This window comes from Macaca mulatta, chromosome 1 (assembly GCF_049350105.2).
Source record: "Macaca mulatta isolate MMU2019108-1 chromosome 1, T2T-MMU8v2.0, whole genome shotgun sequence".
Lineage (NCBI taxonomy): Eukaryota > Metazoa > Chordata > Mammalia > Primates > Cercopithecidae > Macaca > Macaca mulatta.
The window spans coordinates 33404284-33428950 of NC_133406.1; the positions used below are offsets into that span (position 1 = coordinate 33404284).

Genomic DNA, 24667 nt, shown 5'->3' on the forward strand with positions numbered 1-24667 from the left:
TTCCATTGGGCTAGATGTTCCTTTGCCTCTTATAGCTTAATTCTCACACACACACACACAAATCCTGAAAACTGCCTCTACCAGTCCTTAATCTCCCACTACTCTATGTTTTTCCTGCATACACCTGAAGATTTTGTCTATCATGGTACTTACACCCTGTATACTTACCTGTTTCTCCCACTGAACAACAAGCTTCTTGAGGGTACGGATCAAATCTTATTTATATCTATCCTGAGTACATAGTACATAGTTCCCTGCACAAAGGGGGAGCTCAACAAATACGTCTAGAATATCACTATGATTTTCTTTTCAGTCCAACAGTCCAGAAGTGCTTAATATATTAACCAGAAGCCACATGTAGATTTGTTAGCTAACTGCTCTGGGAGGAACAACACATTTCTACTGTTGGTAAAGTGTTAATGTTAGTCATGTAACATAATAGGCTCAAGATCTAAGGTAGCACCTACTAATGTTTCATTTCTAAGTATGCAGACTTCTAATAATCCCAGTTTTATCTGCATAATTGTATTAAAGGCAATGACTAATTACTCTTATATTCAGGACCAGGTCTGGAGAGTTTCTAGGTCTGCTGACTTAGAGAACTGGTCCCCCAAAATAGCTCATGAACATTTTGGTCATGAGTTTCCCAAGTGACTTACTGCTGGCTGAACACTGTATAACCACCGAAGAAATACATTTGCTGAGTTACATTCTTTGTTGTTCACAACTTATAAGACAATGACTTTAAAAATTAAGAATCTTCCAAGATTAAGAATTAAGATTGTGGTGAACTCTATAGCTGAAACAAACTTTCAGGTTGGATAATGTTGCAACCTTACTCCCAGTCCCCATACACTCTTGACTGGTCACCTTCCTAACTGCACTCCTGACCCCATCTATCCATTCACCATAAATCAAGATTATGCCATCCCCTTTAGCCCCTCCCTTTAACTGCCTTTATGACCAAATTCAAATTCTCAGTTATGTTCTAGAAGGCTCCATTGTACTGGGCTCCTCCACTTCTTTCAATTCAGCCCATACTTCTCTCTTCATTGTTCAGGCTAATCTTTCTGAAGTTGTAGCACACTCTCATAAGTTTTTTGATATTTAATAGTTCAGTCTTCTTGTAAGAACTGTATAAAATTCTCCAATCTTGGCTGGGTGCAAGTACAGTACTTTGGGAGGCCAAGGAGTTGCAGACCAGCATAAGCAACAGAGTGAGACCCTGTCTCTACAAAAATAAATTGTGCTCTCAGGGACTTGGAAGGGTAAGGCAGGAGGACTGCTTGAGCCCCAAGGTGTTTATGAGTAGTGAGCTATGACTGTACCACTGCACTGCAGCCCAGGTGACAGTGCGAGACTCTGTCTCAAAAAAAATTCTTCAAGACTGGGCTGGCCTGGTGGTTTGCATCTGTAATCTGATCACTTTGGGAGGCTGAGGCAGGAGGACTGCTTGAAGACAGGAGTTCAAGACCAGCCTGGGCAACAGAGGGAGACCCCATCTCTATTTAAAAAAGAAAAACAATGTTCCATCTTTAATGTCTGAGAAACCCCTACAAGTCCACTTAAGTAAAGATTAAATTGGAACATTTTGACAAGCTATACTGTTCTTGAGTGAGGAGTTTTTTGGTGTTAAAATGTATATTACTTTTAAGTTATTTAATAGTATGTTGTTTTTGCAAGGAATAGTAGTATGTTTGATCCTGACATCTCGCAGAGATGATCTCAAATTTAAAAACGCTTTCTGTTTACAAGAAAAAATTAGAAAAAATACTTAAATGAAGCACTGCTTTCTTAAAATAAAAACTAAATCCCTTTGATAACTAAATGTACCTTATTCTTACAAACATATAGAAATTAAATGGCCCCACAATGTATACAGTTTGAAATAAACATTAAAAAAGTGACACCAAATAAAATAATCACAGTAATATGCTTCTACTTAAATGCATTCAGGAGGCATTAACTCTCTGCTTCATATCTGGAGGATTTTCTACATTTGAATATTCTTTTTACATCTTTGCAAAAGGTCCTTTATTAATCTTGGAAACAATGTTCAAATAATATTGTTCTGGTCGGTGACCTGTAATTTTTGAATGATACTAACTTTTACTCTCAGAATTGAGTCTAAAAGTTTATCAGGTCTTAACTCACAGAACCAAGATATTGCTCTTGATCTGAAAATTTAAAAAAACTAAAAAAAAAAAAAAATTTCACCTGATCTTGAGGAACTGGTTTGGTGGTAAAACCAGACCTTGCACTGATACAAAACTGCTTTTGGCTGTTATTAACCCCATGTAATGTGAACATTTATGCATTCTGCTACAGAAGTATTAATGTGTTTGATTATGGACTACTGCTCTAGATTCTGTTGGAGATTGTTACATAATATTTAGTATATGTACTCTATTAGTTTTCTAATACTTGTGTAGTCTTTGTTGCCCAGGCTGGAGTGCAGTGGCGCGATCTTGGCTCACTGAAACCTCTGCTTCCTGGGCTCAGGTGATTCTCCCATCTCAGCCTCCGAAGTAGCGGAGATTACAGGTGCCCGCCACCATGCCTGGCTAATTTTTGTATATTTAGTAGAGACGGGGTTTCACCATGTTGGCCAGGCTGGTCTCAAACTCCTGACCTCAAGTGATCCACCTGCCTTGGCCTCCCAAAGCACTGGGATTAATAGGCGTGAGCCACTGTGGCCGGCCATACTTGAAAATTTCTAAGTTCTATGATGCATTTGGCCCCAAGTGTTTCAGATAAGAAGATGTGAACCTATAACAGGTTTCAGTAATCTTGAGTGGAAGAATACATTGGGATATTCTGATTACCTTCATCATGCATTATCTTTATTCAACCAAGTGTATTATTATTATTGTTCTCCAAGTGTTTATTTTTATAAAATGTGTGATGTATAAGTTTATAATTTTTGTTTTTGTTTTTGAGACGGATTCTCACTCTGTTGCCCAGGCTGGAGTGCAGTGGCATTATCTCGGCTCACAGCAAGCTCCGCCTCCCAGGTTCACACCATTTTCCTGCCTCAGCCTCCCAAGTAGCTGGGACTACCGGCGCTGCCACCACACCCGGCTAATTTTTTTTTTTTGGTATTTTTAGTAAAGACAGGGTTTCACTGTGTTAGCCAGGATGGCCTCCATCTCCTGACCTCGTGATCTGCCCGCCTCGGCCTCCCAAAGTGTTGGGATTACAGGCGTGAGCCACAGCGCCTGGCCTTGTTGTTAACTTTAAAAGCAGCTCTTTACATCGCTTTTGCTTGACTTGCTGGTCTTCTTTCCTTTTACAGTTTGAAAATAATTTATAAAAACCAACTAGATAATCTAAGTGACCATATAGAAATTTGGATAACAGGGCTTTCAATCCTTTTCCTCTAAGTTAAGGGCTTAGAGTCTGTGGGCCAAATCTGACCCTCTGCCTACTTCCCAGCCATGCACATTTGTTTACATATATCTGTGGCTGCTTTCCTGCTATACTGGCAGAACTGAATAGTTGTGACACTGACCATATGACCTGCAAAACCTAAAATATATCTGGCCCTTTAGAGAAAAAGTTTGCTGACTCCTGCTCCAAGACATTACTCAGCCTAGGATGGTACTAAAAGCAATGGACTAGTTGGTTTCGTATACATTTAGGGCTTATGGTATGTTTATGTAACATTTCAAAGGCAAAGACAGAGCTAGCTGTCAGAGACTAACATTCTCTTTCTGTTTAAATGTGGTCTCAACAGGTCAAAATTTTAGATCCTTAGCCAGATTCAGAGAGACTGGACAACACAGTACTTGCTGATGATATAAATCTGGTCAGAGAATGAAGAAAGAATTTTATAAAGTAATCTTTCTATCAACTGTAAACAGTAAATTCACTGACAGAAATCTACGTACTTTATATTTTGTTTACATTGATATGCGTAATTCCCAAAGAGGTTGGGAAATATGAACTTTACAAATTATTCACTGTTACATTATAGTTCACATATGCTACTTCTTAAAAAGAATTATCTCTTGCTGCATTTGACAGGAACTTTCCAAGCTCAGCCGTGGCTCAATAAACTTTTATTATTTTTTTGTTATTTATTTTTATTCAAAAGAATTTGTTTCCCTATCACAAAAATTAGATAACCACACCACCAAGAGCAGCAATGTCCATGGAGTTACATTGATGGTGGAGAGCTGGCTGGGTAGTCCCAATGTCCCAAAGGTCATAAAGGAGGGAAAAGAAAAAAAGAAAAAAATATTCAAAACAAATCCAAAACCCATGATGACTTAGGGGAGAGACATCACATGACATTTTCTGTTTCTTCTCTCATTGTCAGCTGCAGATGTATTTCAGCAGGATCAAGTACAATTTGACTTGAGTTAACCCTTCATACCAATTCTAGCACCTAATTGGGGGGAAAAAAGGATCCATTTAATAAAATCATTTAAGATACAAAAGGAATTTAATGACTCTACTATATTTACCAATAGAGAAGCAAATTTAAAAAACGTTTGCCAACTGGGAAAATGTCAAAGAATTTGAATGGATTGGACATTAATCCTTTCTGACCTGCAGCTTAACAGCTGCATGAACTCTTTCAGATTAGCTATCTCCACAGTTAACTTGGGAGCCTTCAAGGTAAACTACATAAAACACGTGGAGAAATAAACTGGCTAATGCATAGCACAAATATAACATTTTTGGAATATATGTTAGAATCTTTCCACATTCTTATGAAAGTGTTAAGTATCCTTGTTTAGGGTTTTAATCTGTTTTCTTCTTCCATCAATAAACACTATTTATAATGATCAAGGTATACAGGACCTGAAGTCTTGCCCTTTCCTGCTGCTTCATCCATTTCTAGCCAATCATCTAGTGTCCAGATCCTTTGTATTTTTAGAATTAAAGTAGTATATTGTCATAAAAAGTCAGCTGTGATACTGCTAAAACTAAGAGGAAGCAAATGGCTAAGAAAGATCATAGAATAGGAGGATAGTTATGAGACACTGTCAAAAAGAATTACATTAGATGGACACTACAACGCTCACTAAGTAGCAAATATTTAAACGTGCAATCTTTCCCCTGCTGCTCGGCTAAGGCTTGACAAATATATGTGCTTCCATAATGCTTTTGTCTTTATATTAGGTAACTAGGCTACTTAACATAAGAGGTCAATGATGCTGAACAAAATCTTAGATTTGTCAGTGCGATCCTATGAGAACCTATGTAGTTTTGAGCTCTTGCAGATATGTTGGCAATCCCAATTGGTGCAAAGGATAAACCTGTTGAAGAGTAAGGTGTACCTTTTCAATTCATGCCTTGACATGAGAGTAAGAGAGAGACTGAGAGACTACAGAAAGCCACTTAAATCGGATATTCCAAGACCTTCTACCATCTTGCTTGAGGCTTCCAGAATATAACAAACACTGATCAGTTAACAAACCTCGTTTTCATTTAAGCTCTTAGTGGTTCTCTAAAGAGACTTTTCAAATAGAGAAACTAGCTGCCTAAAAAAGGAGACTACCATGTAAATCAGTGCAGTTCTTTTGCGTTAAGTTTGCTCATCTCACCTCTGTAGAATAATGTTTAGGCTGGGATTTGCTGCCTTGGCTGATGGGTCATTCTCCATTTATGATGAGTCTAAGGAAGCTATGGCAAAATTAATGCTAAGTGGCAGGAGACACACACACATTTTGTTAAAAAACTTTCAATATTTCTACCAAATAAGCAGAGAATATGTGGAAAAAACAGGTACTCAACCAAAATGGTGTTTTGTTTAGAAAGTTCACTGCTTATCTCAGGATTTATTTATCCAGTGTATCATGTACAAGTGCTATATATGCATCAATCAATTTTCTTTCTTTTTGTTTTATGGCTAGGCTTCCTTGAATCACATCTATCAATTTTCAACTGAACACTAAAATAACTTTTCCCCCCCCCTTTGACAACTGAGGAAAAACCTACTTTTTAGGGAACAGAAGAAAGAGAACCATGAGGAAGAGAATAAAATAAGACTAACATATGTTTAAATCTGGTGATGTGTAAGCATCTTCTGCTATATCTTGCATCTCCTGCTATGTTTTGGGTTCTGTCTACTGAAAGCCCTGTGGGATAGTTGTACTGGCATAACAGAAGCTAAACTGTGCTTAGCCCCCAGTGAATGTTCACTAGTCTTTATCTGTTTTTCAAACTGACCATCTATTAATCCATCTAGCATCCATACAACTTCAACAAGCACTATCATCTTCTCCACAGATGCAAGCTACCTATTCTTTTTCCTTAAATCAAGCCATTTGCCAGGAGACAGAGACCCATGATTTGGGATGATCGCTAAAACTCAGTACAATGGTATATTTCCATAATCCTGTTTCAGTCTAAAAATGGTTCTGAGTTTAAAATGGAGATACAGTAAATAGCTTACCTTAATTGTACCCTGACTGTTAGCAGCAATCAGCACATTGGACTCCTAGAAAAGAATAAGAGCTTTTAAAGTATAGAGAAGGAATTCCTGGAAAGCAATCCAAGAGATAATTTCCTCTTCATCCTTCTTTCTTCACTTCCTAAGACAACTGAATCTAATATGAAGATACAATTTTTTTTTTTTTTTTTTTTTTTTTTTTTTTTTTTTGAGATGGAGCCTTGCTCTGTCACCCAGGCTGGAGTGCAATGGCATGATCTCAGCTCACCGCAACCTCCACCTCCCGGGTTCAAGTGATTCTCCTGCCTCCGCCTCCTGAGTAGCTGGGATTACAGGCATGCGCTACCAGCCTGGGTAATTTTTGTATTTTTAGTAGAGATGGGGGTTTCTCCATGTCAGTCAGGCTGGTCTCGAACTCCCAACCTCAAGTGATCTGCCCACCTCGGCCTCCCAAAGTAATGGGATTACAGGCGTGAGTCACCATGCCCAGCCGAAGAAACAATTTTAACATGTTTTTAACTACATTTTAAACTTAAGACCCCATATTTTGAGGAGTAAGTTTTGATTAAAAGAATAAAAAGTTAGAAGCAGAGTAGGACATTTTTGAATGTAAACAAAAATAAAAGGGAAAAAGATTGTCAATGGAAGAAAAGCCAAAAGAAACCAAGACTGAAATAGAATGAAAAAAAGAGTAAGTTGAGAAAAACAAAGTGAATAATTGCTTCCCCAGAACACTTCTTCTTAATTCATTTTCTCTCATAAAATACCAGTAATTGATGTAAAACCTGCCAACATCCTTGGCACAAATCTCTATGGATGGACATTTGGTATTAGGAAAACAAGAAAATGTGAATATTCATTTGGGAAAAAGGGCTATCTTTCTTTTTAATTAGTCTATCATTCAGCACATGCATTTTTAATAAACTTGGTGATTACCTGGATGAGAATATATGTGTTGAAGTATTTTTCTACTCTAAGCCAAGGAAAAAACATTTATCTGGAAATTAGGAAGGGTGGGAAAAAAAATGGACATGACTGACTTTACTAGAGAGAATCTCAGAAAGTAGGAAGAGTGGAGACATGCCTCCTGTAGGAAACTGGGCATCTAACAGGGCTCTGCAACTTTGACGTGTTGAAGTCTTTTGCTTTCCATGGTAGGCAGCTAAGAGGAGGTAAACAGACTTAAACTTCCATAGAGGTCAGGCCAGGTGGCAGAGAGAAAAATGAAGTCCAAATAACAGCTATGAGAAACAGATAAAGTGGTCTAACTTGAATGAAGGATAGGATCTACCTAAATATCCTTCAGGCTTCCTGACAAAGCAATACTAAGAAGAAAGAAAACTCTTGGCTTGTATGTTAGAAAAGTCACTTCAGCTAAGCTGAGTTAAACTTTAGTTTCTTTGACATATGCAAGTTGTGCTTTACAAACTCATATATTTCCATTTTTAAAATTTCCCTTTCATTTCGAATAAAGCCGCTCTTCAAAAATGTGCATCATGTTACTAATGGCATACAAGAAAATAATAATGTCCTCCACTACTGCAGAATTTTTAATGGAATCAGAATACTCCTTGGAATTAGTCAGTAGCATCAAATATTATAGGTTTATCAAGAAGAAATAAAGACATATGGGCATGGGAATTGTTGATCTTTTCCTAGCTGAGGATTTTCCTTAAATCAGCAGCACATGTTCTTAAAAATTGTAACATGGGGGCCGGGCATCGTGACTCGTGCCTGTAACCCCAGCACTTCGGGAGGCAGAGGTGGGCAGACCACGAGGTCAGAAAGAAGATTGAGACCATCCTGGCTAATATGGTGAAACCCCATCTCTACTAAAATACAAAAAACTAGCTGGGCGTGGTGACATGTGCCTGTAATCCCAGCTAGGCAGGAGGCTGAGGCAGGGGAATTGCTTGAACCCAGGAGGCGGAGGTTGCAGTGAGCTGAGATTGCACCACTGCACTCCAGCCTGGCGATAGAGCAAGGCTCTGTCTCAAAAGAAAAAAAAAAAGGAACATGGGTAATACAATACTCACTATTAGAATTAATTTAAACATAAACTTTGGAATATTATGGGCTATTTCTGGGACTTGATGTATACAGAATCAACACTTCCATATTCAGGGTGGGGAGTTGGAGTGAGGGGAAAGGAAGATAAATTTGGGATTTATTTACTCTTTTAGTGACTTGAATGTAGAAAGTGGTTGGAGTAGGTTTTGGATATCCTTTAGGAACATAATAACTTACCCTGAGTTGGTCAAGAGACAGCATTTCTATGCTGGCCTCAGAAAACAGCAGAAAGAGGCACTGTGTGGTGCAATATGGATTTCTTTCTAGCAAGAATTTTAAACAAGTTGTATGGTATCAGAACTGCCACTGGTGACCCAGAAATAATTCTCCTGTAAACATCATCCAGAAAAGCAGTTGAAAATCTCACTGATCAACCTAGTTGCCATTCAAGGAGGGGAAAGACTCTGGTCTGCAAGAAAGCGACTGCCAAGAGCCACCACCACTAAATGCTGCAGCCATCATGAACTGCTCCCTCTGCTATGAGAATGACAAGACAACGAAAAATTTAAAGCCGAAAGCTCCATCTCTTTCTGCCATTTTGGGTCTAGTCACCTTTTAATATAGAGAAGGAATGCAGAGAGACCTGGTGAAGATGAGGATTCACTTGGGGATAAGCAGGGAGTCTACTTCTGGCAGTTATAGGGATTATAAATTACATAATTAAAACTTCTGACTTCTGACGGGAGGAAAACTAGGAAAAGTATAGTATATTATCTTACAGTATGGAAAATTAGGCCCAGTACAAATAAGATAATCTAGTTGGATTACCACACAAGAGGAGTTTAAAATATGTACAATTACCACTCTAAACCCAAGAAGGAAGACATCTGATAACTATCCAACATGAATAAACACTGTCTTATTGTTAACCTCAGGATTACTATGGCATTAATATATGATGTCATATTAGATGCTATCCAAGGGTTAACTCTTAACACTATTTCCTGCAGAAACAGATAATACTTTATGTGTTAAAAAAAAAAAAGTCAACATATGAATTGAATGCCAGTTTGAATGGTCTTTTAGGACTAAAATTGAATGAAAGAAAAATAATGGCTTCATATCTCAATACATCCCCTCTCCCCAAAGGCAATATGATTACAAAAAAGTTATTTAGAATTAAACTATCAGATAGCTAGATATTGGCTTAAGATAAATTTTTTTTTTTTTTGCATGCAACAGAAAAATAAAACCAGGTATTTTATTTCTAGCATAGAGATCTGGAAGTGGTACATACAAGGTTATTAATGTAAGTTTTTAATGATTCTTGATTGCATTTTGGATGACTGGTAATTCCTAGTTGTAGCTGTGGTCTGTTAGAGCCTAGTATAAATAAGTTCTACCTCAACAGGTAATTTTTAACTTGCTAAATAAGAGTGCCAGTTAGTAATTCTTATTATTTTCTCCCTCTTTTTTGGGAACCAGCAGTTTTACTGCAGAACTCTCCTCAAGGCTAAGCTAATAAAATATCCAATATTTTTTCTGACTATGAAGAGACTAAGAAAAGACAACAGAAAAATTAGCAAGTCTTTTATAAAGACAGGAGACATATAAACATGCACCAACTTGCTTAAGTCAATGACACTACACTAACTTATACCAAAACAAAACTGCATTTTTAGTAGCACATGTGGGCTACTGAAGAACACTTGCATCTACTAAAATAGTTTTCTCTTTATTGGCTTGCTTAAAAAGGGTCATTATAGACGATACATTAAAATTCTGGATGGCGCTGTGGGTCACGCCTGTAATCCCAGCACTTTGGGAGGCCAAGGCAGGCGGATCACCTGAGGTCGGGAGTTTGAGACCTGCCTGACCAACATGGTGAAACCCTGTCTCTACTAAAAATACAAAAACATTAGCCGAGCATGGTTGCTCATGCCTGTAATCCTACTTGGGAGGCTGAGGCAAGAGAATCGCTTGAACTCAAGAGGTAGAGGTTATGGTGAGCCAAGATGGCGCCACTGCACTACAGCCCGGCCAACAAGAGCAAAACTCCATCTCAAAAAAAAAAAAAAATAAAAAAATAAAATAAAATCCTGACAAGTTGAGAAATTAACAGTTATTCATTTAGTTAGCAATTGGTAGATTTATTCATAGAGATAGATGTAACTGATTTTAAATGTAAATTAATTTTAGTATAGGTATATGTATATACAATGTATTTAAATATAAGATACACGAATATATAAAAAGAAAACACTTCCATTTTTGGCTATAACACAGTAAACAGACTAAATTTGTTTTCCTACCATATACAACTAGAAAACTGAAAAAAATATGTAAGATACCAACTGGACCACAGGCAGTACAGGACGGTGATCTTTGAGAGAAGAGAAACAAATGAAGTGAGTCCTATAATCACCTGGGCTTTCTACTGAGAGGCAATTTCTGGACCACAAATCAGGTAAGGGGATCGACATAACAACACAGAGACAAGTGAAGAATAAAACATCAAAAAATTTGGTAACACCCCCAAAATTACAACTGAAGCAGAGAGGAAAAAAGCATGAGGGGAAAAAGAGATTGGCATCTTAATGACCTATTGGACAATGTCCAACCTAGGAAATGTATAATTGGAGTCCCAAAGAAGGAGGAGAAAAAATACATGAAAACACAAAACTAAAAATGTTTCAAATCTGTAAACTATAGACCCACAAATTTAAGAAGCTTAACAATTTCTAGGCAGAAAGAAGCACAACACCACATCAAGGCACATCACAGTTACACTGCTGAAGACAAGAAACAGAGAAAGTCTGTAGAACTGTCAGAGAAACAAAGACACATTACATAAAGAGAAAGATCACTATTTCTCATCAGCAAGAATACAAACCAGAAGACAATAGGATAGCATCTTTAAGATGATAAACAAAGAGGCCAGGTGCAGTGTCTCAGTGTCTCATGCCTGTAATCTCAACGGTTTGGGAGGCCGAGGCGGGGCAGATCCCCTGAGGTCAGGAGTTCCAGAGCAGCCTGGCCAACATGGTGAAAACCCATCTCTACTAAAAATACAAAAATTAGCTGGGCTTGGTGGCAGGTGCCTGTAATCCCATAATCCTAGCTACTCGGGAGGCTGAGGCAGGAGAATCGCTTGAACCTGGGAGGCAGAGGTTGCAGTGAACCAAGATCACGCCATTGCATTCCATCCTGGGCGATGAGAGCGAGACTTTGTCTCAAAAAAAAAGAAAAAAATTATAAACAAGAAAGCCATCCATTGAGAGATACACAAAATTAAAGTCAAAATAAAGACATTTTCAGATAAAATAAAGCTGAGATAATTTTTCACAAACAAACCTTCTCTGTAAGAAATTGTTAAAGGAAGTTCTTCAGGCTGAAGGAGTATTATATTACATGAAAACTCTGATCTAAAAAAGGGATAAAGGCGGGCATGGTGGCTCACGCCTGCAATGCCAGCACTTTAGGAGGCCGACGCAGAAGGACCATCTGAGCTCAGGAGTTTGAGACCAGTCTGGGCAACACAGTGAGACCCTGTTGCTACTAAAAATAAAAATAAAAAAAACATTAACCAGGCATGGTGATGCATGCATGCCTCTAGTCCCAGTTACTCGGGAGGCTGAAGGGGGAGGATCTCTTGAGCCCAGGAGTTTGAGGCTACAGCGAGCTATGATTGCACCACTATACTCCAGCTTGGGAAACAAAGCAAGACTCTGTCTCAATAAATAAATAAATAAATAAATAAATAAATAAGGGATGAATATTGTGAGAAATGGTGACTAGGTAAATATAAAAGATATTTGATTTCTTGTTTTTAAGTTTCTTTAAAAGATAATTTCCTATTTTAAGGAAAAATAATAACAATGCTTTAAGGTGATTATAACACAAATACAAGTAAATATACATGACAACAAAAGCACAAATAATAAAAGGAGAAAATAGAAGTAAAATGTTGTAAGATTCTTCCATTATAAAGTGGTATGATATAATCTGAAGACAGACTGTAAAAAGTTAAACATATTATAAACTTCAGAGAAACCATTAAAAAATACAAGAAACAGTATATACCTAATAAGCTACTAAAGGAGATAAAATATTATAAAAATACTCAAAAAAAAAAAAAAAAAGGAAATGAGGAACACAAGAACTTAGAGAAGACAAAAAATATGACAGACATAAAACCAACTATTGATAATTAAGTATAAGTGGTCTAAATATTATAATTAAAAGGCAGAGATTATAAGATTGGATAAAACAGCAAGATTCAACTCTACGCTGTTCATAAGAAATACACTTTAGGCTGGGTGTGGTGACTCATGCCTGTAAATTCCAGCACTTTGGGAGGCTGAGGTGGGAGGATTGCTTGAGACTAGGGGTTTAAGATCAGCTTGGGCAACAAAGTGAGACCCCGTCTTAAAAAAAATAAAAAAACGGAAACACTTTAAACATAAAAATACAGATAAGATACACCATGCAAATATTAATCATTAGAAAGCTGGAATGGCTGTATCAGAAAAAGCAGACTTCAGGACAAGAAATTTGACCAGAGATAAAGACAAGTATTTCATAAATAAGGGTCAATTTATATATAAAAAATCCTATATACACATATATATAAAACAAACCCCCAAACTGACAAAACTAAATAGAATAAATGTACTCATGTTTGGAACTTTTAACAGTCACCTTTCAATAATTCAAAGACTAAGTAGACAGAAAATCATTAACTATACAAAACACTTAAACAACAGCATAAAAACCAAACTGAACTAACTGACATTTACGGAAAGTTTTACTTAAATAACAGAATACACATTTCAAATGCATGCGTACTATGGGTGCAGCACAGCAACATGGCACAAGTATACATATGTAACAAACCTGCACGTTATGCACATGTACCCTAGAACTTAAAGTATAATAATAATAATAATAATAAAAGAATTTACTTCAAACACTGGAAAGTAATAAATTAAAATAAATAAATTAAAAACAAACAAACAAAACAAATGCATGCGTACTAGTCCCCAAGAAAGATGTGTCAGACCATAAAATAAATCACAGTAAATTTAAAGGGCTAAAATCATACAAGTATGTTTTCTGAAGAAACAGAACTAAAGTAGAAAACAATAACAAAAAGAAATCTGGAAAAATCCACAAGTATTTGCAAATTTAAAAATATACTCTCAAATAACCCAGGGATGGAAATGAGAAACCACTTTGAACTAAAAGATAATAAAAATGCAACACATCAAAATTTGTGTAATGCACCTAAAACAGTGCCTAGAAAATTATAGCTTCCAGTACTTATTAGTAAAGCAGGAAGGTTGAACATTAATGATATAGTAACTTGTACCTTAAGAAGCTAGGAAAAGAGCAAGTTACACATGACATAAGTACAAGAATGACAGTCATGAAGAGCAGAAATCAAAATAAAACCAGACAAAGATAAAAAAAAGTATTAAAATGGAAAGCTAATTCATTGAAAAATATCAATAAAATTGATAAGCCTTAACAAAAAGAAAATGTAAGTTAACAATATCAGTAATAAATTAGGGGATATCACTAGATAGTCTACAAATATTAAAAGAATAATCAGAAAATAAACATTATGAACAATTGTATGTCAATAAAACTGACAGGTAATGAAATGAACAAATTCTATGAGAGATACAAATTCCCAATTATGACAGAGAAAAAAAAAGTTGTTAAAACTGAAGACTAAAGAACATTTCCAAACTCAGCTTGCAAATCAAACAAAACCAGAGGAAGACATTATAAAAACAAATAAAATTACCAACTACTTTTATAAGCAGATGTAAAAAACCTTAACAAAATACAAGTAAAGATAATTCAGTCATATACAAAAAGAATAATGCATCACGTCTAAATGGAATTCATCCAGATATTAAAATTGGTTTTCAACATTAAAAAAAATATATATAATTCACTATGTAGAGAGAATAGAAGAGGCCAGGTAGGGTGGCTCATGCCTGTGATAGCACTCTGGGAAGCTGAGGCAGTTGGATTGCTTGAGTCCAGGAGTGTGAGACCAGCCTGGGCAATATGGCAAAACCCTATCAAAAACAAAAAATTAGCCGGGTGTGGTGGCGTGCACCTGTAGTCCTAGCTACCCAGCAGGCTGAGGTGGGAGAATCACCTGAGCCTGGGAAGTGAAGGCTGTAGTGAGCTGTGATTGCGTCACTATACTCTCACCTGGGTGACAGGAATGAGACCCTGCCTCAAAAAACAACAACAACAACAACAAAACAACAAAAAAAAAAAAAAAAAAAGAAGAAAAAAAGAAAGAAAAATAATGTAATCACAACACAGAAAATGCACTTGATAACATTCATCATCCCTTCAGCAAACTAAGAACAGAAAGGAACTTCTTCAAGGTGATAAGGAACACCTATGAAAAACTTCCAACTAACATCATAATTAGTGGTGAAATACTGAACTCTTTCTCTCTCAGATTGGGAACAAGGTGAACATGCTTTCTCTCACCATTTCTATTCAACACTGTATTAGAGGTACAACCCAGTGCGACAGTAAAGAAAAGGAAAAAGCATATAGATCTGAAAAAAGAAAATTGTCTTTATTTGCAAGAGATAATGGCCTATGCGGAAAATCCTAATGTATCTTAAAAATAAGCTACCAGAATAAATAAATAGTCTTCAGCAGGATTGTCAGACATAAAGTTAATTATACCAAAATCAGTTTACTTCCATAAACTAACAATAGATAAGCAAATAGGATTTAAAAAATACCATTTATAGTACCATAAAAGGCATGAATCATTTAGAGACAAATCATATACACATACACGCACATATACACACAGCCTACACACTAAAAGTTACCAAATAATGCTGGGAGATATTAAAGAATACCTAAATAAATTGACAATTATACCATGTTCATAGACCAGAGACTCAATATTGCTACAATGCCAATTCTTCTTACATTATCTATAGGCTCAATGCAATTCCAATTAAAATCATACAAACTTTTCTAGTAGAAACTGGCAAAGTGATTTAAAAATTTAAATGAAAAAGCAAAGACATTATAATAAAATAATTTTGGAAAAAAAATTAAACTGGGGACTTACACAACATGATTTGAAGCGCTACTATTAATAAAAGCATTACGAATCAATACAGTGTGGTGTTATTAGGCTAGACATATAAATCAAAGGAACAGAAAAGAAATTCCAGAAACAGATTCATCCATAATCAACTGAATTTCAAAACAACTTGGCAAGTGAAAAAAAAAAAAATAGAGTAATTTTTACAAATGCTGTTGAAGCAACTGCAGGTATGTGAAACAACCATATGTATGCTAAATCAACTGTATATATGGAAAAAATGAACTTCAATCCTTCTATCATACCATTCCAAAAATTAATTCTAAATAGATCTAAGACATAAATGTAAAAGCTGAAACAATAAAACTTCAAGAAAAAAAATCAGAGAAAATCTTTGCGTTGGCAATTATTCCTTAGGATGCAAAAAATATGTATCATAAAAGAAAAAATACCCTGATAAATTGGACTTCATCAAAAAATTTAAAATACCATCCACACTTACTAGAACAACTAAATCTTTTTCTTAAAGTGACAATATCAAGTTCTGGCAAAAATATGTAACAAATGGAATGATTTTAGGATGCTGGCAGGAGTGTAAAATATAGTCATGCACTGCATAATGACATTTTGGTCAACGATGGGTCACATATATGATGGTGGTCCAATAAAATTACTGTATTATACTTCCTAATCATTAATTTAGATTGTACTCCTTCTGCTTATTAACAAAAAAAGTTACTGTAAAATAGGCTGAGGCAGGTCCTTCAGGAGATATTCCAGAAGAAGGCATTGTTACCACAGGAGATGACAGCTCTATGTGTGTTATTGTCCCTGAAGACATTCCAATGGGACAAGATGCATAAGACAATGATGCTGATGACCTTAACAAAAAAATGTTTAAAAAGTAAAAATAAATAAATACATTTAAAAATGGAAGAAAGCTTACAGAATAAGGAAAAATCTGTACAGCTGTACAATGTGTTTGTGTTTTAAGCTAAAAGTTATTACAAAAGAGTCAAAAAGTGAAAAAAGTTAAAATTATAAAGTAAAAAGTTACAATAAGCTATGGTTAATTTAGTACTGAAGAAAGAAAAAATTTTAAAATAAATTAGTGTAGCTTAAGTATACAGTGTGGATAAAGTCTACAGTAATGTACAGTAATGAACAATAATGTCTGGGCCTTCACATTCACTCACCGCTCACTCCCTGACTCACCCAGAGCAGCTTCTACTCCGCCAAGCTCCATTTATGGTAATGCCCTAGGCAGGGGTACCATATTTTACCTTTTATATTGTATTTTTACTGTAGCTTTTCTGTGTTTAGATACACAAACCCCACTGTGTTACAACTGCCTACACTATTCAGTGTAGTAACATGCTGTACAAATTTGTAGCCTAGGAGCAACAGGCTATACCACATAGCTAAGGTATGTAGTAGGCTATACCATCCAGGTGTGGGTAAGTACGCTCTATGATGTCTGTGCAATGATGAAATCAAATCGCCTAATGGCATTTCTCAAAATGTATCCCCACTGTTAAGTGACAAATGAATGTAATACAACAACTTTGGAAAAAGGTTTGACAGTTTCTTATAAGGTTAAACTCACACCTAGTCTACAATCTCCTAATTTCACTCCTAGGTATTTATCCAAAAGAAATGATGGTATACAGCCACATAAACATTTATGAATGTTTACAGCAGCTTTATTAAAAATAGTTCAAAACTGGAAACAAGTGCAATATTAACGATTGCTGAATAGACAGAAAATTTGTTGCATAGCTATAAAATGGATTACCAATAAGAAGGAACTACAGATACAGGCAATAACACAAGCATTTCAAAATATCATGCTAAATAAAAGGAGCCAGGCACAAACAATTACATACTGTATCATTCCTGTTATATGAAATTCTAGAATAAGCAAAACTTAACTTATGATGACATAAAGTGGATCATCAGTAGCTTGTAGTAGAGAAGGGGAGGGGACTGATTACAAAGTGACATAAGAAAACTTTTTGGGTAATGAAAATGTTGTTACATCTGAATTAAGGTAGTAGTTATACTGATGTATATATTTGTAAAAATTCACTGAATACTCTTAAAATGTATGTAGTTTATATTTATGTAAATTATATCTCAATAATATCAATTTTAAAAAGCTGGGAACAAACACACAAGAACAAATACGTATTTTATAAGTTAACTTTAAATCCAATATTGGTCTTTAACAATTAAAAGTCGGCCGGGCACGGTGGCTCAAGCCTCTAATCCCAGCACTTTGGGAGGCCGAGACGGGCGGATCACGAGGTCAGGAGATCGAGACCATCCTGGCTAACACGGTGAAACCCCGTCTCTACTAAAAAATACAAAAAAAAAACTAGCCGGGCGACGTGGCGGGCGCCTGTAGTCCCAGCTACTCGGGAGGCTGAGGCAGGAGAATGGTCTAAACCCGGGAGGCGGAGCTTGCAGTGAGCTGAGATCCGGCCACTGCACCCCAGCCTGGGCGACAGAGCAAGACTCTGTCTCAAAAAAAAAAAAAAAAAAAAAAACAATTAAAAGTCATTATCCATGATTTAAATATTTTCTGATTTCCCAACATAATATATAAACCCCTTACCACTACCATATTTAGGAGATCTCTGTAACCATTAAGTATAATACCAAAGCCATTTCAGCTATGAAACTAAATATTTTTCCCCAGAATAAAGCACTGAATTATCAAACAGAAAGGTAAAGATTTTTGTCATTCCTCTCTCCCCGTTCAATATAAAGATGGTTTTATACATAAGCCTTGTTATTTACTACGATAAACATTTCCACCTTACATTTCTCCTCCTTTTATAAACCAGAAGAGATAACTATTAAACAAAATCAGAATATAATCCTTCTTTAAAATTTCTTTCTCCAAATGTTAAGCATTACGTTAAATTAATGACTTCCCTCAGAATGAGAATAAATAACTTTATAGAAAAAATAAACTGAAAAGATTTTATGCTAATAAATTTTAACATTTAAGCCAAGTGGAAAAATTTCTACAAAAACCTACCCAACTAATCAAGAAGAAATGGAAAGCAAGAATCATCCTACCGGCATTAAATTCATAATCAACAGTCAAAAATATTTCTACCTCAGGCTTACATGACTTCATCTACAAGTTCAGCCAAATATTCAAGAAAGAAGTAATTCCATATTACACACATCTTTCCACATCAAAGGAGGAAAGAACTCCTTAATTTGCTTTATGAAGTTAATATAACCATGAAATCAAAACCTGACATGGACAATGCAAAAAAGGGAAAGATTACAGGCCAATGTTATTCATAAAGACAAATGAAAAAATCCTAAACAAAATAGTCGCAAGTTGATTTTAACAATATATAAGGAGAATAAATCTTGACCAAGTTGGGCTTATTCCAGCAAATGTAAGGTTGGTTTAATATTAGGTTAAAAAAAAAATAATTAATTTCACCTACTAGATCAATATTTGAAAAAAAAATATTACATCATGTTAAATAGGTACAAAAACCATTAATATACTTTAGCATTCATTTATGGTAAGAACTCTCAGCACACTGAGAACTGAGGGAAACTTCTTTGTAAGGGTATGTATCTACAAAACTCTTAACAGCAGACATACTTAATGATAACATATTTAAAAGCTTTCCCTTTGGTGAGAAACGAGTCAAGGATGCCAGATACCCATTACTTTACATTAGATATTCTGGCCATCAAAATAAGGCAAATGAATAAAAGATATAAACGTATAAGTACTGGAAAAGCAGACATTAAACTTAATTTGTGGATGAATTAATTGTGTGCATAAAAAATCCAAGGAATGTAGAAACGAATAATTAAAATTAATATGAGAGTTTAGCAAGATGGTTGGATTAAAAATGGTGAATAAATAACGGATTCCTGAAGGACTACCTAGACACCTTTCTCTTACTTAGAAAAATACTTTTATTGGTTAACTTGAATAGGTAATATACAGATGTGGTAAAAATTCAAACAGTACAAAACAGTAGGGGAAAACTGAGTGTCTCTCATCTCCCTAGGGAGTCAACTACTATCAGGTGTGAAATCTTTCTAGGTAAATTACCATCATTAATGTAAACCTGAATTGTGTAATAGATCAAATACATCTTCAGGGCTTTCCCAAAATGTACAGAGTCAAAAGTTTTCTATTTGGTGGTTATATCCTCCCTTTATCTTGTTTTGTGTTTCAGGTTTAACAAACAACCCTACTTCCAACTTGAGACTGCATTCTGTTTTAAGTGGCAAGCCAAATTTGATACTCAATTCTATGCCTCTTCATCACCTAAGAGAAGTCTGTAGGCTTCTCTTACAGAAAAAACAATTTTACAGAGGTTTCTATATTCATGGACATGCCAGTAACTGGTTTTCAGGAGGAAATGGACCAGAATTATATAAGACAATCTGTATTCCAAAAATCAAATGAACATGCGGACGAAACATAAATGCTACATAGATAGCTAGACAGAGTGGCAGAGTAGATTAAACATCTTTGGAGTCTGAAAGATTTCAATTCAAAGCTCTAACGCTTCTAAACTTGTCATTACGGGCACGTTACTTGACCTGTCTGAATCTCAGTCTCCTTAATTATAAAACAATGCTAATAAAACTGAGCTAACAGAACCGTTGTTACGATCAAACAGACATATACATAAGGGCCTGGCATAAAGTATGCATCTTATAAGTGATATTTAAGTGAGGGAAAATTGCTTCTGGCTTAGTTGTTCAAGGCAGGCAAGCAAAGGAGCCCAAAATGAACAAAGGGGCAAGAAGCAAAACAGAAGACTATTATGGAGGCTAAAAGAAGAGTTTAAGAAAGAGAAGCAAGCCAAAATTGTCAAAAATCATGAGAAAATGAAAAGACTGTTTAGTAATAATATGCTATTGGATTTGGACATTACATGGTACTGGTAACATCAAAAGCAACTCCACCAAATGGTCAAGTTTGCATTATAAAGGGCCTTTACAAGTCCCTGGCTAACACAGCCTTTAGAAACTGGCTTTGATAGAAGCTTCTCCACAAAGCTACCCCTGATGTTAAAGGTAACAGTGTGATGGGTAATTTTAGGTTTCGGCTTGACTGGATAAAGGGATACTTAGAGAGCTGGCAGAGCACTACTACTGGGTAAGTCTGAGAGGGTGTTTCCAGAAGAGACTGGTGTGAGAGTTGGCTGACAGAGTGGGGAAGTTCAGCCCTCAATGTGGATAGGCACCATCCAATCAGCTGTGGGCCTGGATAGGACAAAAAGGGAGCAGAAAGGTGAATTTGCTCTCTCTCCTGGAGCTGGGACACTCTTCTCCTGGCCTCGGCCATCAGAAGTCCAGATTCTCCGGCTTTTGGACTCTGGGACTTGCTTCAAGGGGCCCTCAAATTCTCAAGTCTTTAGCCTTAGATTCTGCCATGCTACTGGCCTCCCTGGCATATCATGGGACTTCTCACCCTCCATAATCATGTGAGCTAATATCCCAAATAAAAACCCTCTCATAGATCTAACTATACATGTACTATTACTTCTGTCCCTTTGGAGAACCCTGACTAAGACATAAAGAAATGCTCCGATTGATTCACAGAGAGAGTAACTTTCAATCATCACAGTCGTTTCATTATACAATAGAGACTTTGGCATGAAGTTCATTAATTTCATGCCATCTTATTAATCCATCATTATCCGTCCATTAGGGTAGATATCACATGCCAGATAATTTGCTGGGTCCTGGAGTTTCATGATGTCTGATCTTGAGACCATAGGCCAACAGGGGAAGTGGACTTTTAACAGAAAGAAATAGGCTGGGTGTGGTGGCTCATGCCTGTAATCCCAGCACTTTGGGAGGCTGAGGCGGGAAGATTACGTGAGACTGGGAGGTCAAGGTTGCACTGGGCCTCGATTGGGCCACTGCATTCCAGCCTGCGTAACAGAGTGAGACCCTGTCTCCAAAAAAAAAAAAAAAAAAAAAAAATTATAGAGCTCAAAGGGGCAACTGAGGAAGTAAAAGAGAGTGATCCTTTACCTGGAAAAGATAAGAAACGCTTCATAGATTAGGTCACAAATGGAACAAAGGAAGAATAAAACTTGAAATTTCACAGGAGAAAAGATGGGTATGTTAGGCAAAGGGACATGGTCATACACGTGGAATAAATTTGAAAAAAATGGTTTTGGAATGCCGACAAATTGTGTGGAGAAAGCAGCTTGTGTATTAGTTAATGAGATGAAAATATGAGGCAGGGTAAGCATGTAAACTGTAGCACATAAGATTCATTTATCTGTGAATTTTACTTATGGATAACAGAAGTCAGCGACTGTCTTTAAGAAAAAAACAGATAGGAGTAGTTTTTCTTTGGTGTTGTAGATCAGAATATGCCATCCCAAAATATGTTACTCTGGTGGAAAGATTATTTTGAGTTCAAGGCAACTGAGGAGAGCTTTCTGCTCTCCTCCTATCTGCCTGAAAACAGATAATAAATTCCTCTTGTGAAAGAGAGGAATTCCCCGTACCCCAGTTACTTCCCATACCAGGAAAGGGATAACAACCTTATTATTATTACCAAAGATGAGATGGTACTGAGAAAGAATCTGCACAAACAAATCTTACTAACTAGTCCTTATCTACCATTAGTTTCTAATATATTAATATTTGCCTTCCTATTGTTCATCATTCCTAGAAGCTCAAAGTCCCTTTCCTTTGTCTTGTTGCTTCCCTTTAAATTTGTCTTCTTGTCTAAATGGTATAAAACCCTCCAAACCAAGCCTTTTCATTGGGGGTTTTCTTTCTATGACACATCCCTCACTATTCCAACCCACCCCTGGTGGCTGATTCATGCAAAACTTTGAATATTAAATAAATTTGTATGCCTTTTTTCCTGTTAATCCATCAGTTGTCAGTTTATCTCACAGACCCAGCCAGAGAACCTAAGAAGGTAGAAAAGAACTTTGCTTCCCACCGGTGTTCTATTCCCTCAGCCATCTCTCACCGCACCTCCCCTTCCCTGGGCACCTAGAGTCATCTCCTGTAATCCTATCTCTTAACAAAACTCTTCAATTCACATGTATTAAGTTAAATAAGTGAATTCTTGGAAAAGCAGGAAAAAAATTAAGTTGTGTACTAGAAGGTAGAAGTTAATGATTATATCCTCAAACTAGTTCAAAACTTATTGTTTGAAGTGAATATAATGAAACATCGTCAAATAAACTTTTTTTTAAAAAATGTGTGAGCGCAACCGTAACATCTTAAAAAACATGAATGTTACATGTAGGTGTTGTCTGTTATTCTTATTCCCTAGAAGGAAACTGAACACAGAAAAAAAAAAAACCTCAATAATTAAATTATTTAATAACCTACCCGAGTAGACTCTATTTTTAATCTCTCATTACAATGCACTCTACCCGCTGCTATAATACTCTCATGGGATTATCTTCACAGTGGGCTTTAGGCATCTAATGCCTACAGAAGAAGGTCCAAACTCTTTTTTTTTTCCCCCCTCAGTATGGCATTCAAGACTATTACATCTGGTACACTCTCTGGCCTCATCTCTCAATAAAGTCCCTACTCCACCATCCTACTTAGACACTTTATTAGAAGTTTCTTAAACATCGATTGCACTTTCCCTCATCTGCACCTTTGTTCACACTGTTCTCCAGCTTTCTGCAGTATAGCAGAAAGGGTGTAGGTTTTAGAGCCAGGCCAATCTGGGTTCTAATTTCAACTGCATCCCTTATTTAGCTGTGTAATCTTGGGCAAATCTGAGCCTCAATTTCACTTTTAAAGGAACTCAAGCAAATATGACTTAAAAGATTGATGATGATGATTTTAAATTAAGATAGCACTTAGTATACTGCCTGGATGGAACTTAATAGATATGTTTGTTTATGGTCTTTTGTCCAGGCACCTTCCTTTCCCTTTGTCTTGAGACTTCTGAAACCCTTTATATCTTTATGAAGCCCAGCTCAAAAGCCCCTATCTTCATAAAGTATTCCATCATTCTCCAAGTTAGAAATAGTCTCCTCCCTCCAGGGTCAATAATTTCAGGGGTAATGATCTTATAAAGATTTCTTTCATTTGGGTTCATACTATAGTTATTTATGAATATTTATATTTACTAGGTTGTAAATCACTTAAATGCAGAGAATATATTCTCATATTGCACAATATTTGATGAACTAAAAACAAGTACAGTTGTCCAGTTATGTGGATTAGTATATAAAATGTTAAAGATGACAGCAACATTTACTGATCAATCATTTATCTTGTGCCAACTATTTTCTTAGTACTTTCCATTATTTTCTAATTTTATTTAAGAATATTACATGCAAGATACTGTTATCCTAATATCACAGAAGAGGAAACTGAAGCATGGAAAGGTTAAATCACTTCCCCAAAGTCTTACAGCTAATACTTAATGATGACAGGAGGCAAACCTGGCTATTTGGCTCTAGCACTCTCAATGAGAACATTACCCCAAGACAGAAGGTAATAAATGGCACACATCCCACCCCTCTACCCTTAGATGTTTAAAAGCACAACCTTGCTAAATAAGGATCTAAAAACAAAACAAAAAACCCAACAAAAATTAGAAATGTTTTCTCCCCTAAAACAACTTCATGACAAAGGAAGGTAAGTTCCTTGAAAATTTTACTGGGGAAAAAAAGCCCAGAAGATGATTTTTAAGTTTAGTTCCCATTTCAAGTGGTAGAACACTATTAGTGACATAGAAAATGTAAAGTACACTGAAATACTATTCACATTTGTCCTCTAAAAGTAAAAACTGCAGCTGAGATGGCTAGCGAAGTTATAAGCAGTTTTGCCTTAAACAATTTGTCCTATAAGTACTGAATTTTCTTCTTAAAGTGTGCCCACTAAGTTTAAATTGTATGTCCATTTAAGTCCTTTAACAAGCATTTGATTAAATGGAAACGGCAGATCACTATGAACAACATACAGTATCTGCAAATACAGCTCCCTGGAGGGCAAAGAACAGTGAGAAACATGGCTGAATTTAATATCCTTCCTTAAATAAATATAAAGATGACAATAAAAATTTGAGGTAACTAGGCTTCACACACAAAAAACTCACCATCTGTACTACATCTGTTAATTCCTTAATATTCTCTCCATAAGAGCCT

At 36.1% G+C, this 24667-nt stretch overlaps 1 protein-coding gene across 9 annotated transcripts in view; it reads right to left on the reverse strand.

Moving 5' to 3' along the window:
- Positions 1-4044: 4044 nt before the first annotated feature.
- Positions 4045-24667, reverse strand: part of COP1 (COP1 E3 ubiquitin ligase) — a 256670-nt gene continuing 236047 nt past the window's right edge. For 8 of the 9 annotated variants that reach the window (XM_077988044.1, XM_077988244.1, XM_077988120.1 and 5 more), the window contains 2 exons: positions 6407-6451; positions 4045-4390 (listed from right to left, as the gene is read on the reverse strand). In XM_077988044.1, coding sequence (XP_077844170.1) covers positions 4373-4390; positions 6407-6451 — 63 coding nt within the window. In that variant the 3' untranslated portion in view covers positions 4045-4372. The remainder of the gene's footprint in view (positions 4391-6406; positions 6452-24667) is intronic. The other variant, NM_001266265.1, reaches the window with a different exon arrangement.